This window comes from Aptenodytes forsteri, unplaced genomic scaffold (genome assembly GCF_000699145.1).
Source record: "Aptenodytes forsteri isolate BGI_AS27 unplaced genomic scaffold, ASM69914v1 Scaffold445, whole genome shotgun sequence".
Classification (NCBI taxonomy): domain Eukaryota; kingdom Metazoa; phylum Chordata; class Aves; order Sphenisciformes; family Spheniscidae; genus Aptenodytes; species Aptenodytes forsteri.
In genome coordinates, this window is record NW_008794421.1 from 100,972 (window position 1) to 119,144 (window position 18,173).

The 18,173-nt window shown below is 37.9% G+C and overlaps 1 protein-coding gene across 1 annotated transcript in view; it reads left to right on the forward strand.

Annotated features, from left to right (window-relative positions):
* Positions 1 to 200: 200 nt before the first annotated feature.
* MUC2 (mucin 2, oligomeric mucus/gel-forming) overlaps positions 201 to 18,173 on the forward strand; it is a 53,310-nt gene continuing 35,337 nt past the window's right edge. Inside the window, exons 1-18 of the mRNA XM_009289465.1 lie at positions 201 to 270; positions 1,927 to 2,191; positions 4,718 to 4,832; positions 5,525 to 5,615; positions 6,011 to 6,120; positions 6,360 to 6,576; positions 7,034 to 7,159; positions 7,868 to 7,985; positions 8,309 to 8,447; positions 9,087 to 9,197; positions 10,205 to 10,274; positions 12,886 to 13,023; positions 13,603 to 13,767; positions 14,371 to 14,465; positions 15,386 to 15,516; positions 16,175 to 16,426; positions 17,324 to 17,376; positions 17,660 to 17,769. Of these exons, the coding sequence (XP_009287740.1) occupies positions 201 to 270; positions 1,927 to 2,191; positions 4,718 to 4,832; positions 5,525 to 5,615; positions 6,011 to 6,120; positions 6,360 to 6,576; positions 7,034 to 7,159; positions 7,868 to 7,985; positions 8,309 to 8,447; positions 9,087 to 9,197; positions 10,205 to 10,274; positions 12,886 to 13,023; positions 13,603 to 13,767; positions 14,371 to 14,465; positions 15,386 to 15,516; positions 16,175 to 16,426; positions 17,324 to 17,376; positions 17,660 to 17,769 (2,376 nt within the window). The remainder of the gene's footprint in view (positions 271 to 1,926; positions 2,192 to 4,717; positions 4,833 to 5,524; positions 5,616 to 6,010; positions 6,121 to 6,359; positions 6,577 to 7,033; positions 7,160 to 7,867; positions 7,986 to 8,308; positions 8,448 to 9,086; positions 9,198 to 10,204; positions 10,275 to 12,885; positions 13,024 to 13,602; positions 13,768 to 14,370; positions 14,466 to 15,385; positions 15,517 to 16,174; positions 16,427 to 17,323; positions 17,377 to 17,659; positions 17,770 to 18,173) is intronic.

An 18,173-nucleotide genomic window follows, 5' to 3' on the forward strand; every position in this document is an offset into this window, starting at 1 on the left:
ATAATGAATTCCTTCATTTATGGTGAAAAATACCTGTCTGTTTACTTCTTGTCTTCTGTAAATATCACGCCTATTTTTTTACCCCTCCTCTTTCCTCCTCCCTTTGTATCTCCTCCCCTGTGATAGAATCAATTACGTCAGTGGATATTATATAAAGAAAAATTTTCAGTGGAGTTCCCAGTTCACTCACCTTAGTCACCATGGGGCTAAGAGTTGCCAGCCTTTTTATGCTCTGGCTGGCCCTTTCCTATGCAAATGAAATAAGAAAAGGTAAGCTCTAGAAATGAAATGGTAGCAGATTGCCTCCTGGGAAAGAGGGAGAGAATTAAAATACCACTGCAGAGGTCGAAGGAGGCAGTGCATTTAAATAATGAACTGAAGTTTTAACATGCCTTAAATTTCTTAAACTCTCAAATACGGAGGCTACGTAGCTCAGCCAACATAGGTAGATACTGCTCTTTTTGGAGAGATTAGTACCTATGTCTACTGCATTAATCTCTAGTTTGATGTGCTTGGAAAATATTTTCAGTGTTACTTTTCTTTCCATGTGTTGAGACTTTCCTAGGCATGGCAACTGTTTGGCAGAAAGCAACTATAGGAGTTTGGGAGGTACATTGTTACAGCAATGAAGAAAGTGGATGATTGTGCCTTCTGTTACTTTGGAATGACATAAATACTTTCTTCAAAAATTAATGTAGTAACATTGGACAAAGCTCATTTTGCCATTCAGGACATTAATAATCCTTTTGTAAAAGCTCTAATTTACTCTATTTGTTATCAACTTTGTTTGAAGTGTTGAAATGGAGCTCTCATACTGAAAACTATTTTTCGAGGAATAGGTGATGAATTTTGTGCAGTGATCAGGTTTGGGATATTAGTCTTGGTCTGCTGCGTCTTGAATTCAGCAATGGGAGGAAAGCATTATTTTGCATTTAGTATCCCAGCTGTGAGCTCTGGGAGAATCTCTGTGTAGCCTTCCTTCTAGGGAGAGAAGCATACCAGCTTGGCCAGATGTATCTGGTATGATTGATACCATCGAAGTACAATAACTTAGAGGTCCCTTTGGTAGTTTCACTTTCTCAAATTAAACACACAAGAAAATCATGTGAAGATGAGAGGCATGTATGCTTTTGGTACCTTGGCAAGCTTCTCAAGTATGCTCAGCTTTTATGTTCACCCCTAATCTATAGCATCTTGAGATTTATCAGATACTGTGTTAATTTGTACTATTTGTTGGTATAGATGGCTGGGAAGGGAACAAATATCTTCATCTTTTGCTATTGCAAAAAAAAAATTTTTTTTTTTTTTGCTCCTACTATAGTTATTTTCTGACCTATCTTCTGAAGAATTTCTATTCTGTAGTAATAGAAATCACTACTTCTGTTAGGAAAAGAAGGAATTCTTGAAAAACTCCTGTTGTGCAAAAGTCCTTTCATAACATTTAAACTATTTGCCTTCCAGAGTAGGAGTGGTACTTCCTTGGTTTCCAAACTGTGTTTTCTTTCTAGTCCATGTTGCATCAGGGAAGAAAACAGCTCTTAGAAATATTTAATATTGCTAAAAATAATACTGTGATTCTGAAAAAATTCCTATGTTTGGCAAAGCAGCTCCGTTGCACTGATGCACCAGCTTGTTAGTGGTCAGAGAGTTAAGTTTCCCCACCTCATGCAGACAAGTTCCTTGACCTCAGTGAGGATTATAAGATATACCCAGGTCTCAGCAGTATTTGTTAATGTCTTATTTTCCATTAGAGATGCACATCTCTTCTGCTTAATAGGCAGATACTTGATCAGGCTTGAGATCTGTGGAATCACTGCACACGTTGCAAGTAGTTTCTACTGTAAAATGCAACACTTTTACCTTTTCTTGACACTAGCTTGTTCATTTCACTTTTTTCATGCCTAGTTCTTTTTCATCACTTAACAGGAAGGACAAGAAACCATGGCCACTATGTCTGCAGCACTTGGGGAAACAACCATTTCAAAACTTTTGATGGAGACATCTATCAATTCCCTGGCATTTGCGAGTATAATTTTGCTTCTGACTGCCGAGAGTCTTACAAGGAGTTCTCTGTCCACATTCAGCGTGCTCTGAAGAGCGATAACCACCCTGAGATCCAGTATATTCTGATAACAATCAAGGACTTTACAGTGTACCTCAAACCAAAACTGGCAGTGGTGGATGGGCGGATGTAAGTTCCTTTAGTATAATAATATTTCAGAGAAATGTGCTGGGAAGATAAAAGCAGGATTGATTCTTTACACAGCTGTCTTTATACCATTAAGGTAACTGCTACAAGCATTTCCACAAGCAAAAAAAAGCCCTTTGAAATCCAGCATAAAAATTACTTTGGGGAGGGGCTTTAGTATTAATCGTCATTTCTACACTGGCATAAGGGATTATTTAAATGCAAGTCAGGAAGAGGTTTGAGTGAATTGTTCTTCTTCTGGTTGTGCAGGAAACAATGCAGCTTATGAGACAGATCTTTCACTGGTATAGAATGACATAGCTTCATTTGTTTTATGGCATCACCTTGAGTTTACCTTAGCAGATGGTCTAGCAAATCCTCAAAAATGAAGATGCATTTTTCTGGGGTCTTTTTCTCTTATTTTGTGGCAGAAGAGAGGTGTTTTTTTCTGATCTTCATAAATAATTCTTTAAGGTCCGATGGCCATTCCTCAAGGGATTATAACAGATATAATGCAGGTCAAAATTTACACGAATTTGTATGTGGTATGTATATGTATATGTTATATGTACTTTCTCACAGTGAGCGGTAGTATTTTTCTCCTCCTGTAACATGGCCACACAAAGAACTAGTTTGATGCCATTACTGGTGCCAAGTAGTGTCTTAACCTAACCTTTCCTATCATTAGCCTATCCTTTCAGTGTGTGTATATATACACACTGAAACAGGTGAAGAAACTCATACGTTCAGACATAATTCTGAAGATGGAAGAAACTGGCTGTTAGTATGTCTTAGTATAATTTAAAAAAAAAATCCTTTCTATTGTCATTGTAGGACTGGGTTTTGTCCAGCTTCTGCCCTGAAGTTTGGAAGCCACTGCAATGAAAATCTGTTCAAAGATAGAAAATAACATTCAGTTTTCCAAGGATCATACCAGAATGCATAACAAAATGACATGAAGTTATAAAAAATGCATTCTTGCCCCAAATTGAAAAATCCCTTTATTGTGTACTCAAGTCTTAGAAAGAACTCCATGAAAAACAAGTTTAGAAATCCTTTAAAAATTGTTTTTCTTAACCCAAGCCTCTTTTTGTTTTAGGTAGTGTTCATAAAACAATAGATCCCTTCTGAACAGGTTTTTGCTGCATGGGGGATTTAGGTTTTTTGTAGAACTTAATTTCCCATGTTGCTCTTTAAATGGCATATGATGCATTGTCATGTAAAATAGCATTTCACACTACTGAAGTGAAAACTGTAAAGTAGAAAAATGTATGAATTTGCCTTTTGGTACCTGATCCACTGATTGATTGAATGTCCTAGTATTAGAAAAAAAGATAAATATTCCATGCTGTGATAGCTGAAAGGTGAAAAGCTGCCCAATGTTTTATAATCCCTCTCCAAAAACATGATCTCATAAGGCCTCATTGTCCAGAGGATGAACAATGCAGCCAAAAGTAGAAATAATGGCTTCTGAGTTCCCGCCTAATATTTAGATGTGTAAGTGATTTAGCCATGTTAAAAACGCCTGAGGTAAATAGTTGGAAAAATCCCAGTGATAGGACATTAGGAGATAAAGTTCTCCCAGTCAAGAGACTAGTTAAGAGGAGATGTGCATAGACATACATCAATCAATAGGTAACAATTATATTGGCAAATCTGTAGAAAATGAACTGGTTAATTTGACTGGATTCCAGTTCACACTACTTCTGTCTGAACAGGCTCTAGTTCTTTAGACTTTATAGGATGAGGCTGCTTGCCACAATCCCTTTATTGCTGAATGAAATTCAGCAGTGGGACTTGCTACATAGTGCACTGTAAGACAGACGTACAAGAGCAGGAGAGAGATCTGGTGAAATGATTCTTTATCAGACAAAAACATCTACACTCAGCCTTCTGCAAAATATCTTATGTCACATTAAGATGCCTTGTTGTCACCATTAACAAGCTTGGTCCTATCAACCGAAAACTAATGAACTAACTACTGAAACAAACTACTGAATTCCTCTTAACATGCTCCTTTCTTTTCAAACTTCTGTTGGCAGTCCTTGTATCTGCCTGTGCTTTTTGAACTCTCTCTTGAGGAGGAAGATCTTTGCAAAGGAACATTCATTCTCTCTGAAATGATTGTCAGATCTTTTGCTAAAGAAAAACTTCCATTTATGTTGTTACTTTCATTGAAGTAAATTATTAGGGAGTGTTTGAATATCCTCTGTTAATACCACAATGATGATGGATTTTCCTTTGATTAAGTTGAAAACATCTGACATTTTGGCTTTTTTCTTAAAGAACCTGTACCCTTGGAGAGGCTTTGCCTCTGAAATTGCTTTACCTTTTAAAGGCAATGAGTTATCATGTCAAGTGTCAGAGAGAGAGGATTTTATGCCTCATTAAAACAAGGCTTCCTGTGCAGCTAGGATCAGGTAGACAGAGACTGGTTTCTCTATTCATTAGGGTATTTGGCTTATTACAGACATTCATATCATCCCTTATATGTCTGTACTAATGCAAAGTCTCTGATTTTCTTCTTAGTGTGAAGACACCTTACTACAGCTCTGGTGTGCTCATTGAGAGCAATGACATTTACACCAAGGTTTATGCTAAATTAGGCCTGACTCTGATATGGAATCAGGAAGATGCACTGATGGTATGTATGATCCAAGTTTTTTTTATTGGTATTTCCTGGGTTTAACAGACTACTGTATACTGAACAGAAGTACAATCTCATGAACTGAACAGAGCTAGGCTGACTCATCCAACTGACACTCATAGTACCTTACTTTAAAAACATAAAACTCCTTTCTCTGCAATGTGATAGAGGTAGCAGTATGGCATGCAGATGATCTTACTGGTCTCAAGAAAGGGAGGAGGAGCTTTCTGAGAAATAGCTAATGTTTTTGCTATAGCACCCCAACAATCCAATCTGCATTTTCCTTCATTTGTCTTTTAAAGGACTGCCATCATTGACTTTCCTAATTTATAGCAAGACTTAAATTTTATCCCAGTATGGAAAAAAAGGAGAAGAAGAAAAAAAAAAAGTCCTGTGATTTTAAGAATGCTTTCCTTTTCATCTTTATCACCATGGTGGTTACTGCCATTATTGAAATACAGGAGCTTCAGTCACTTCTTTCTGTTTTCTGTGTTACTTTTTGCATCTAACTGTGTGTTTATTAACTATGTTACAAATTCATTTGCAATAGCTACTTCTCTAAGAGTTTTGGGTTCACCATCACTTCTGTCATTTGGCAACTTCCCTTTCGAGTAAACCTATTTGCTTTGGAATGTCTTCATGCTCCAGGTAATTCTCTTCTGTTTTTTCTTTTTCTTTCCATTACCTAGGTGGAGCTGGACAGCAAATTTAATAACCATACATGTGGTCTCTGTGGGGATTACAATGGAGTTCCAATCTACAATGAGTTTTTCAATGGAGGTGAGTCATCCTACCATACTGACAGTTATCACAGAAGATAGGCTGATAAGCATTGTGCATAGGAGTATCACAGGAGAGCAAATTTCATGTGAGAGATTTCTGTGATTGGCCTGGAATAAACAGTATGTTTCAATGCTGCACTCCTGGTCTAAGGTTATTTTATTCCAGATGAATCATGTTCTTTTCTTTACTGGCCTTCTTTTCTCATTACCACTTGAAATTTTTAAGCACTCTTAGACATAATAGACGTAATTCAGAGCAGAGACCTGTGTCTGACAGGCATATTTGATACCATAATAACTGTTTTCCTTGATCAGTAGAGTGCCAGGTATCATCTGCTCCTTGTTGTCAATTTTTGGGGCTCAGCAAGTCCTCTTTGTAATTTTTTCTTATAGCTGCAAGCTACAATTCAATTACGTATGGGAATTTACAGAAGATCAGCAAACCCCATGCCAAATGTGAAGATCCTGATGAAACTCAGGCTCTTCCAAGCTGTAACAGGCATGTGAGTATTCCTAGTGGTGAACTTCACTTGCATGGGCACATGGAGACATCCTTGTGCTATGGGGAGTTAGTGTGTGAGGAGCTGGGAAGACTTTGTCCCTTCTAGGGCTAATGGTTTCTTATTCCTTTCTTGAATAACTGTTGCTGTTCAGAATACAACAGTTTTTATGACAAGACAGGAAGTGTCTAGAAGCTCAGGCACTTACAAATCTCTTAAATACTATTACTCTTCCTCCTTAGCGTGATGAGTGTGAGAGGTTGCTGACCTCCTCTGCATTTGCTGATTGTCGGTTACGTCTTAATTTGGAAATGTACATCCAAGCCTGCATGCAGGACAAGTGTGCATGCAATGGAAATGAGGACTCCTTCTGCCTCTGCAGCACCATCTCTCAGTATTCTCGCCAGTGTTCGCATGCAGGTGGCCGGCCGGGTGAATGGAGGACACAGTACTTTTGCCGTAAGTAGATATATAAATTCTACAAAAGAAACAAATATTTCATGGATGTAGCACTGTTAAACATTTAAATTCATTCCTTCTTTACAAAACTATAGGCATATATTATAAATTTCATACCAGTAGTGCAATAAACTACATACTATGTTCTTCCTGTTTTCTTCTTCTATTACCCTTGTTATTAAGAAAACTTTTTCAGCAAGTAGAAATTCTGTTCCCATTGAAAAACTGTAAGGTCTCATGCTGCAGATGACTGGGATAATTTGATCTATTCAAGACCAAAAGATGAAAACATAAAAAGCAGGGAAAGCAGTTCAGAAACAGACAAACATGCTTTGCCAGATGGAGTCTGGCTTAGGACACCACTGACTTGAGGGGAGTAGGGGATATGATCTGTGGTTTCTGAGGAATGATGGACTTTACACTCAAGTAACTGGTGGCATCTTTCTCATTCTTTCAGCCAAGACCTGTCCTGATACCATGATCTATAAAGAAAGCAGTTCACCCTGCATGGATACTTGCTCACACTTGGAGATCAGCAGCCTTTGTGAGGAACACTACATGGATGGTTGTTTCTGCCCTGAAGGCAAGTGTTATTCTAGTCATTGTACCTGGAACAAAACCAAGGACTCTGGCAAAGGAAGTCAAAGCTAAAATAGTCAAATTATATCTTAAAAATTAGTACTGCTACTCATTATTTCCCCCCCTAGGGGAACATAATCATAAGGTTTTTAAAAAAGGAGGTCATAATTGATTAATTAATCAATGATTTTATAGTTAAATCATATTAACACAATGACAGGTAATAAATCTGCTTTTTACTTCTCAACAAATGAACTTCTGCTAATATATAGAAAATCATGGGGTTTAGGTTGAATAATTCTGAGACAATGGACATCATTTGCCAAGAGAATGATAATGAGGGACAGTGAGTGAAATTCTCAAACTTATTGTCAACCTTAGGAAAAAAGTTTACAATGATAGTCTACAGAGTATGCCAGAAGGACTGAAAATCTAAACATGTAAAATTCTGAGATTGTTCTTGTATACTTATGTTAAGCTTTTCATCTGTGTATAGTTCTATAAATGGATAGACTTAGATTTTCAAAGCTGGATAAAAGTGTTTTCCATGTGTCTTGTATTACAAAAAGTAGAAACAGTATTCTTCACAGTTTTGATAATCTCAGCCTCTGCTTTCTGTGTCAAGTTGAGACCATGCCTCCTCTGAGACTTTCTTCTGTGGAAATTGCTTATTTCAGAAAGAGCTGGAATAGTTTACTGTTGTGCCTTACAGGAACTGTGTATGATGATATTACTGAAAAAGGCTGCATACCTGCTAGTCAGTGCCACTGCAAACTCCATGGAAAGGAGTATTCACCTGGAGAAAGCATTACCAATGAATGTGAAGAATGGTAAGGATCATGCTTGTTTATACACATTTCTTTGAATGATTGTAAATGGGTCTGTGTTTTTCAATCTTCCACTTAGTCATAGGAAACTTCCTGAAAACATTCTGAATTTAATGTTTATGTTGTGTGTCTATACAACCAATTTTCTGAAAAGTTTTATTGTAGCTATGGCATATGGCAGAGGGGAAATCTTAAGGAAATGGTCAAAGATACAGTTTTAAAACACCTGGGGATATCTTGCTGTTTGCTATGTATACAGATTCTTTCAGTGCTCTCAGCTCCTGTAATATCCACAAGCATTTTTTTAATTATTTGTCTGTTTATAGCACCTGTGATTCAGGCAGGTGGACGTGCAAAGATCTACCCTGTCCAGGCACATGTTCACTGGAAGGAGGTTCCCATATTACCACCTTTGATGGGAAGAAATACACCTTCCATGGAGACTGTTACTATGTGTTAGCCAAGGTACTGTGTACTGTAGGGCTTTTCTCTTGTAAATACAAGTGTCTGTGCACTGATGTGTAACAGCTGTGAATTGTTGTTTTATTCCATTTTTATGGGATGTGGGAAGCAGAAATGTTAAAAGCTGTACTGGGTGGGCTGTAACAGCCCTAGGCGGGAGTTGGGCACTTACTGCAATGGGTGGTTAACTTAGTCAGATAGTAGACTACGTATGCTGTCATTATCTAGCGGAGTCCTTCATGTATAAGAAATCAAAGGATCACTCTGGCTGCATGGATAGGTAGACTGCAAAAATTGGCAGTTCTCGGGATTAGAAGCTCTCAGCCAGATTTGTAATAGCTGTTTCTGTGTCTGAGTGTCAAAGTCAGCTAGGGAAAGGAGCTAGGCAGCTATTTCATTCATCTGTCCCTAAAATATCTGTTGCCTGTTCTAGAGAATGACAAATGTCTTGAACTAAAAACCATACCACTGAATTTGTTTGAAAGACGGTTCAGCTTCCAGAGCCAGTGCTGAAATGGTGGTCTTAATAGCTAAGTTCTATAGTAATTGTTATTGTAACTAATGACTTTAGTCTTTGTTTTGGAAATCATCTTGTGAGATTTTTGATTGGACTAATGGACATTTATTTCCCTGTGACTGTAGGGTACTGTAAATGACAGTCATGCTCTCCTGGCAGAGCTGGCTCCCTGTGGCTCCACAGACAGGCAAACCTGTTTGAAGACTGTTGTGCTGTTAGTAGACCACAAAAAAAATGTAAGTGTGCTGTGGGTTCTGCTAGATATGTTGAAAATTAGCATATTTCTCTTACTGTGGAGCAATAACTAATTCTTCTGGAGTTGCTATTGTGGATAGATAAGGCACCTCAGACAGGCTGAAAACCAACTCAGACTTCTGCCTCAAGAACTCAAAATAGACCTAAACTGAACAAAAGATGAGATTCAAATAAGCTGACATTTTCCCCTCTTCCCTTCTCTGCTTTGTACTGTATGATTATTCTCACTGTATTCCGGACTGGCTGGAAGTAAGAGTACCATTCTTCCTCCCCTCACAGTATTTTACTTTATGCAGATATCATTTTATAGATCTAATTACTCTTTTTCAGAAGAGATTCCACCTTTGGATGTTAATACAATCCAACCTTCTTAAATATTTATATTTTCATTCACTTTAGTATGCTGTTTGGTTATGGGAATATCTAGACTATATATATACATAATTTTACATACATGTACACATAATTTTCCTCCTGTGTCTTCCATGTCCTTGCCAGCATAATTAGAACAAAATCAAACCAAATCAGAAACCCATCATTTTATGTTTCTGTATGTACAGACTAGCATTTTATGAGGAAGTTAAACAAACTGCTTTCTTACTGTGCCAGAATCATACTAAACCATTACACTGAAGCTGTGGCACATGCTTTTATAGGGAATAGGAACTTGCTATAGATCCTGAAGGCCCAATATTTTCTTTCACTTACTGATCCCAAGATGTCCAGTATAAATGAGTTTTGCATTTCGTTACTGCTATAAATTGTTGTAGGCAGGTGTAAGTGAAACACTGAATAGCAAGATGAAACCTTGCTTGTATCCTACAGGTCTGCGGCCGCATTCAATTTTCAGACAGATTCTTCCTTTCAAGGATTTTACGTTCTAGTCACAGTCTAAATGTGCAAAATGTCTCCCCTCTTAATTTTTTTTTATTAGTTCCTTTTCCTCTCAGTACTTGGAACCTCATTGATTCTATTTGCTATTATACAGGTGGTGGTTTTCAGATCAGATGGCAGTGTGTTACTGAATGACATGACAGTGAATGTGCCTCATGTGTCAGGTAAGGGACATAGCCTTGTGTGTCATGTGTCACACACCTGACTTCTCGTGTGGGGGTGTATTTTTGCAGAGGAAAAAGTGGAAGAGAAGAATATGAAATTTGTTCAGATTTTGGAACAGCTTGGGGATGAATGTGATTTAATAGTCATCACTGAGAATTTCATGGGCAGACTAACTCTGTATACAGTGGATGATTAAAAAAAAGTCCCTTCACTTTTTTCATACATCTTGAATATACTTCTGCATGTAGCTTGGGAAAGAGGAATTGTCATGGCTTAAATTTAAAGCAGATAACTTAACCTGCCTATAAAAAGGAGTATTTAGCACTTTCTAAGTCTGGCTACATGGTGTGGGCATGTCCTGGCTCTCAGTCATGGTGAGGCTCAGGCATGTCTACCCCACCCCACTTCTTCCCCATGCTTTTCTTTTTTCCTGTGGGAAGAAAGCCTGGCAGAAGGTAACTGTTGTATTTTCTGGTCAACCAGGGCAGGAAAGAAGGATGTACTGTGTAGCACCCTCTCATCTTCCCAGCTCACTTGAGACATGAGTATCTTCTTATATAATCAGTGGATTTAGACAGACACTTTCAGAGGCTGACTCAGATCACCTTATTTAGGAGCCTAACTTCTCGTGGAAGGTCACTATCAGACAGCAGCTGTGAGCTCTGGGAGTAACTTTTGAAAGGAATGTAGAACTTCTCTTTATCACTCCTTTTTAGATATGTTCAGGCAGCACACTGACACAGTATGTGTTGCTTGTTTACTGGCCTATCTGCAGATGGCAAGTTACTTGCAAGAAAGTAATTCTTTATCTGAAAGGACAAGAATTCATGGGATGATACATTCATGAATGCTTGCACAAAAACAATTAAAGTGTGTAGCTGAAAGTTCAGAGAAATTAAAGTGCTGTAGGCAATAAAATAGACCATCTAATAAGTAGATTAAATAGATAAATAGAGCATATAATAATAGATTTGCTATAAAAAATTGGTTAGCCAGTAGATGTTGGTTTTTTGGACTTCAGCAAATCTTTTGATACTGTCTCTCAGAGTATCCTTCTGGACAAAATGTCCAGCACACAGCTAGACAAGTCCATAATACGTTGGGTTAACAATTGGCTGACAGGTCAGGCTCAAAGAGTTATAGTAAATGAGGTTACATCAGGCTGGTGGCCAGTCACCAGTGGGGCTCCCCAGGGCTCAATTTTAGGGCCAGTGCTTTTTAATGTTTTTATACATGGTCTGGATGCAGGAGTCAAATGTACATTAAGTAAGTTTGCCGATGATACTAAATTAGGAGGAGCTGTGGACTCCCTCAAGGGTAGAGAGATCTGAATAGACTAGAGAGCTGGGCAATCACCAACCATATGAAATTTACAAGAGCAAGTGCCGGATTCTGCACCTGGGATGGGGTAATCCTGGTTATACATAGAAATTGGGGGATGAGAGCCTGGAGAACAGGCTCTGGGGGTTTGGGTTGATGGCAAGTTGAATATGAGTCAACAGTGTGTCCTGGCAGCCAAAAGGGCCAGCCATGTCCTGGGGTGCATCAAGCACAGCGTAGCTAGCCGGTCAAGGGACGTGATTGTCCCACTCTACACTGCACTGTACTGTGGGCAGTTTTGGGCACCTCAATATAAGAAGTATATCAAACTATTAGAGTGTCCAGAGGAGGATGACCAAGATCGTGAAAAATCTCAAGGGCAAGACTTATGAAGAGCAGCTGAGTTCACTTGATTTGTTCAGTTTAGAGAAAAGAAGGCTGAGGGGTGACCTCATCACAGTCTACAACTGCCTCAAGAGAAGCAGCGGAGGGGGAGGTGCTGATCTCTTCTCTCTGGTGACCAGTGATAGGACACGAGGAAATGGTACAAAGCTCCGTCAGGGGAAGTTCAGATTGGACATTAGGAAAAGATTCTTCACTGGGAGGGTGGTCGGTTGCTGGAACAGGCTCCCCAGGGAAGTGGTCAGGGCACCAAGCCTGTCAGAGTTCAAGGACCATCTGGATGATGCTCTTGGTCATATGGTTTAGTTTTAGGTAGTCCTGTGAGGAGCAGGGAGTTGGACTCGATGATCCTTACGGGTCCCTTCCAACTCAAAATATTCTATGATTCTATGATTCTAATTAGGAAGCCCAGTTCCTCCATTATGCTGATTTTGTACGTCAGTTCTGCTGATTTTTCTATAATGACTTGATTAACTTGTGTATAAGCATCTAACATTTTAGTAGTAGTAGTACTTAGCGAAGTATTGGCTTGTAGAGACACACCTATTATTTATTGTATGCAACAGTGCTGGGATAATACTTTCTCAGAAAATCTCTTGCTCTTCAGATTGCTCAGCATTAATTAATGAGTTAGCATTGAAGCTGTATTGCAGAAAATCTGAATTTGGTTCTGATCCCAGGGATGAGTCATTATAGGTAATCAACTTGTTAAGTTAGTGGGGACCAGCATTGTATCTAGTTGGCCAGCGATTTTTAGAGGAAAAAATGATTAATTTGATCCTGATGTCAGAGTTTTCATGGCAGGTGATACCTTAGAATCTAGCAAGAAGTGTTTCTTTCAGCAGCCTATGTGTGTGTTTACTGCACAGTTCATGTTTTGTTTTTCAGCCAGCTTCTCAGTATTCAAGCCATCTTCCTACTACCTTGTTGTACACACTTCTTTTGGGCTTCAGCTGCAGATCCAGTTGTTTCCAGTCATGCAGCTGTTTGCAACTGTGGATCAATCAGTTCAAGGAAAACTTCAAGGCAAGTGTGTATTTAAATGGGAAGCAAAGCCATGCTGTTCCACAGCTGAAGAGTCATGTATTCTTTACATGAGTGATAATTCCTGCTTCTTATTGGTTCAAGATGAGGAAACTAAAAGCAGAAACCAAAACATTGGAAGAGAATTGACTCAAGCAAACTAGAAATGCGTTTTTATTATTCCATATTGAAGTGACCTATCACTCCGGTGCCAGTACATGAATGTTTCTTAGAATATTCCTTTCTTTTGTATTCAGTTTAATTTTTAACTATCCACAAAACCTGGCTTTTGGTGCATTTTGTGGTTTTAATATTATCAGAAAGCATAAAAAATACAGGTTAGGGCGGTGATCTCCTGAGGCAGAGATATCTTCATGAAGACTATTCTTCTCAAGATGTTAAAGATTTAAAATAGGGCTCCTAAATCTTCAGTACTTACAGTATGCATTAATATTGAGATGGAATAATCAGCTGTATGAACTTCTGTTTCTAATGTTTGTGATCAGTTGTCCTTTTCCCTTTGACCTTTTAGAATGAGAGTAAGTAATAATCAGGTAAAATTTTTACCTTCTTTTTCAATAGGTCTTTGTGGAAACTTTAATGGAATGGAAGGTGATGACTTTAAAACAGCCAGTGGGCTGGTAGAAGCTACAGGATCTGCCTTTGCTAACACATGGAAAGCTCAGTCCACTTGTACAGACCAGGTAGAAAAGCTGGAAGACCCCTGCAGTCTCAGCATTGAAAGTGGTAAGCACACTAATAAGTCAGATGGTTGGCTTCTGCCAGAATGAGCATTTGCTGTATATTACTGCAACAGGCGTGTAAGAGTTGTACTGTGGCACTGAAGTTTTTTTAGAGGACTGTCAAATTAATAATTCATTTCTGCAAGTATGTATACATACGAGCACTGATTTCCCATCAAATTGTAGTGAAAATTTAGGGGGTGATTGTAGAGCAATCCTGAGCTGGAAGATAGGGAAGCAAGGTCATTAATTTGTATTATCTGCAAAGGCAGCTTGTATTTCCTAGTATTATTTATCCCTATGTTTAACTTAGCATTATGGTGCTCAAATGGAAAGGGCTGTCACAATTCCATGTAGACAAGTTGCAGCAGTGAGGTACGATTTTTTATTTTATGATTGCATGTCTACTGCTAGATAACTGAATCAGCAAATAGAAATATAGGTACAGTGACTGCATGTAGTTTCTCCACTCCCAAAAGTGCACACAGTTCTCTCATTTGTATTGTTGCATTGCATTTGTGTGACAACATAACTAGACATGGCACAAGGAAGATAAGTGAATGTAGTTAATATGATGATATAATTTCATTTTTCTCCTCTTTTGCAGCAAATTATGCTGAGCATTGGTGTTCTTTGCTGAAAAACTCAGACGGTCCTTTTGCAAGATGTCACTTAATCATTGATCCTTCAGACTACTATAAGGTATTGTAATCTTGCACTCTTTTTAGTACTGCTTTATTTCAGATTGATGACTGTAGACATTTATCATTGTTCAAACATTTGAGACATTACTGAGTAGTTTGCCCATAAGAGCTGGGGAAGTTTTTACAGTGATTAACCGAGGCAGCATAACATGCATCCAAAGTATCTCCTATGATGAGATTCCTATGGAATGCTGCTGAAGAAAAAGGTAAATTTGTTCTGGTTTCTTATGTTTTGTATTTAATGTACATTTTTATTGGATTGGATATTTGAACTGGAAAGAAGATTCAAGAGATGCAGGTGTGTACAGAAAGTTTAAGTCTACCCTTACACACTAGTTGCTATAAGTCAAGGAAAAAAAAAAAGTAAATATTTATTAAGTTTCCTGTATTGGTTGGGATTTTCATGCCAGAATCTCCATGTTTTCTTTTTCCCCTGTGCTCATTACTGTTGAGCAGTAAGTGAGGCTTACCTGAGAAAAAAAGGAGAAATTCCTAAGTCTTTGCTCATAACTGGAACTCAGTCTGAGCTCAAATTTTGTGAAGATCTTCATAGATCTGGTTAATATTTTGCCATTATTTTTTTTTTATTATTTTTATGGATCTCTGCATTTCTAAGTTGTAACTGAGAAAGAATGGTATCAAAATCCTTTAAGAAAGGCGTTGTTAGGAGGCTAGCTACTTTTTAAAGGTTCAAGAGGCTTGGCTTAGATTAGGAGAAGCATCCAAACGTTTTCATTGTGTATGAAATGAAGCAGCACTTTCAGTCTCTGGTCTTTGTCCATTCCTTCCACTGTTCTCTGATTGTGGGAATTAATAAAAACAATGTCAGAAAAAGGACACAGGATATTTCATAGCAACTGAGTTACAATTGCCCATTGGTTTCCTATGGGCTTACTGACCCTTTTGTTCTTTATTCAGAAATGTAAATATGACACCTGCCTCTGCGAACACAATGAAGAATGCTTGTGTGCTGCCCTGTCCTCTTATTCAAGAGCCTGTGCTTTCAAAGGGATCATACTGGGAGGCTGGAGAAAAAGTGTCTGCAGTAAGTAGTGGAACTGTAACTGCCGTGGAATTAATTAACCACGAGAAATAAGCAGGTTCTCTCTGAATTTGGTTGTCAGTGATCTCAATGTTAAGGGATTTGGAGTATCTTAGAAATGTCTAATGGACTTAAAAGAGACAATGCTTATAATGTTTACTATATTCCTTAGTTGTCATTTGTTCATGACATTTAAAAGTAGAAAGCAATATTTTTCACTTTCACCTTCTTTCCGCAGTTTAAATAATAATGCTGTTTCTGTCTTTGACTAATGGAATCCCAGCCATCACGGCTTTTACATTGTCTTTGCTTATCAGTGTCTTTTTTATCATTGTGCTTGCTTTTCATCAACAGTACAGTATTGTTGAGACTACGATTTTATTATATTGTGCTTGCTCTCTGATAATCAGTATGTGAAACAAATATGGGTATGAAAGTAAAAACTATTAGTAGCAGTTAAAAAGAAGTCTTCAACCGGTAAACAAAGTTAGGCTAGCATTACTTGTGACTTATGATATTTTTGTACTTTAATAAAATCTAAGGGATTTTTACCATTTTTACCATTACATGCTGCACAGCCAAAGAAACCAAAACAGAAATGTCAAGGTTAACTTGTCCATCCTGCATCCCTTATTTATCAGTTTGTTTATTTTCTCTCCAGCTAGTGAAGTGTCTGCCTGCCCAGGAAATCAAATCTTCCTTTACAACCTTACAATGTGCCAGCAAACCTGTCGTTCCCTTGCTGATGGTGAAAAACATTGCTTGCAAGACTTTGCTCCTGTGGATGGCTGTGGCTGCCCATATAATACATACTTGGATAACCAGGGTACCTGTGTGCCCATCTCCAAGTGCCCATGTTTTTACAAGGGATCATACTTGGTACCAGGGGAATATGTCACAAAAGATGGAGAACGTTGGTATGTTTTATTGTGGCTTCTTGTTTGTTGTGATAAAAGCCCTTTTTAAATTTACTTATTAGGTGTAAGCTGCTTAGCTTTTTTTGGTGCTTTAATGAACATTTGTAATATGTTTCACACCATCTTCATGCTGAGCAAAGTATCATCCTGTTGCAATGTCATTTATTAATAACTGAGAAGTGCAGCTTTGTTTAGAGGTGTGAGTACTGGCCTTCACAGATAAACATTGCTCTGAAGCTGCACTGTTAATAGGGCTTTGTTGAGCAGAGGGGTAAAAGGAAGATAAAAGGCTAGCTATAATGTTATGGTGCTGTTTCCTTTTCTGTCAGAGACAGATTGCTTGTGTTTTCCACTGGAGGAAGGTCCCCTTGATATGTATTTACTGTAGCATAGGCTTTTGAAAGCAACTTTCACGATGCTGGTATTTTTTATCATGAACTCTGACAACTGTTTGCTGCATGAATCATCAGTGCAAACTGTGAAATACTTCCTTCTCTCATCCGGCAGATGAAATATACAGGCCAACAAATTTGAAACATATGAGTTGAATAGGCATGAAATTATACTGTGTATCCAAATGAACGCTTTGATTTAAATTATCATTATTATCTGTTTCCTGAGTCATCAAAAAGCATGGTATTAAGGATTAATAGAATAGCTGTCATTACTTAAAACATAACCTTTCTGTGCATTATGCCTAAAATCTTGCTACATTTTTTCTCCAAGTGAAAATTCATGAGTGCGCTTCAATAGAGTTCACCTTGAAATAGCAGTAGAAATTATGCAAGACGTCTCTGATAAATACTGTCAAATTTATATAAACAAATCCTTAGATTTAAATTTAAGACACTGAGCTTACTTTTTTTTTAATTTGTACTTACTTCACTTCTTTTCTAGTGTTTGCCGAAATGCAAAGGTCCAGTGTACTTCAGTGACAATAAGAACGAAGAGTAAGTGACATTTTCTAAAGTAAAATAAAATAAAAACCATAAGCCAACCTTCAAACCCAAACCTACACTTTCCATTTGAATTCTCCGCTTATTTGTTTTGCATGTTTGTTTTTTCTCTTTATGTGAAACAGTTGCACATTTTCACTTTGTTCTGTCTTCACCGAGTCTCTTTTTTTCATAAGGGTAGACATACCCTGAGATTCCTGTCTTAGTAACTACCACCTTTCACACACATTTCTTTTGCCTTTTCTTGATTCAACTAAACCAACAATGTACCTTTCAGATGCCACAGAATGTTCTTCTAACAAGATGTACTTTGACTGCAATGCATCCCCGAAGTGGACTTCACAAACACCTGTACAACTTAGCTGTCATACTCCTCGAACTGATCATGTATGTATTCAATTTTTCTCCATGTCATGTTTCCTTTATTCTGCATTCTTTAAATGATACAGTGCAACACAGAAAATGCAGTTGTAACTAACAGTTTATTTCTCTTTGGTTTAATCTTCCTTTCTTTTCTCTGCAGTGATATTACTCTGTTGACAATTTCATGATGATTCTCCTTATGGTTTCCCTCTCTTGTTCCTTTTTACAGTGTCTTCAGTAGGGTCATACCTCCCAAGTGAAATATGATTTGGGTTCTTAGACAATCAAAAAAGAAAAGAAAAACATTAGAAACCTAGAAAGAAAAACCTTATAAAACTAATCAATATTAGGCTGTTTGGTTATAAATGCAGTTTTTACTTGAGTGCTTATGAAGAAGTGGAAGAAAAATGCAGGGCTTTTTCATAAAG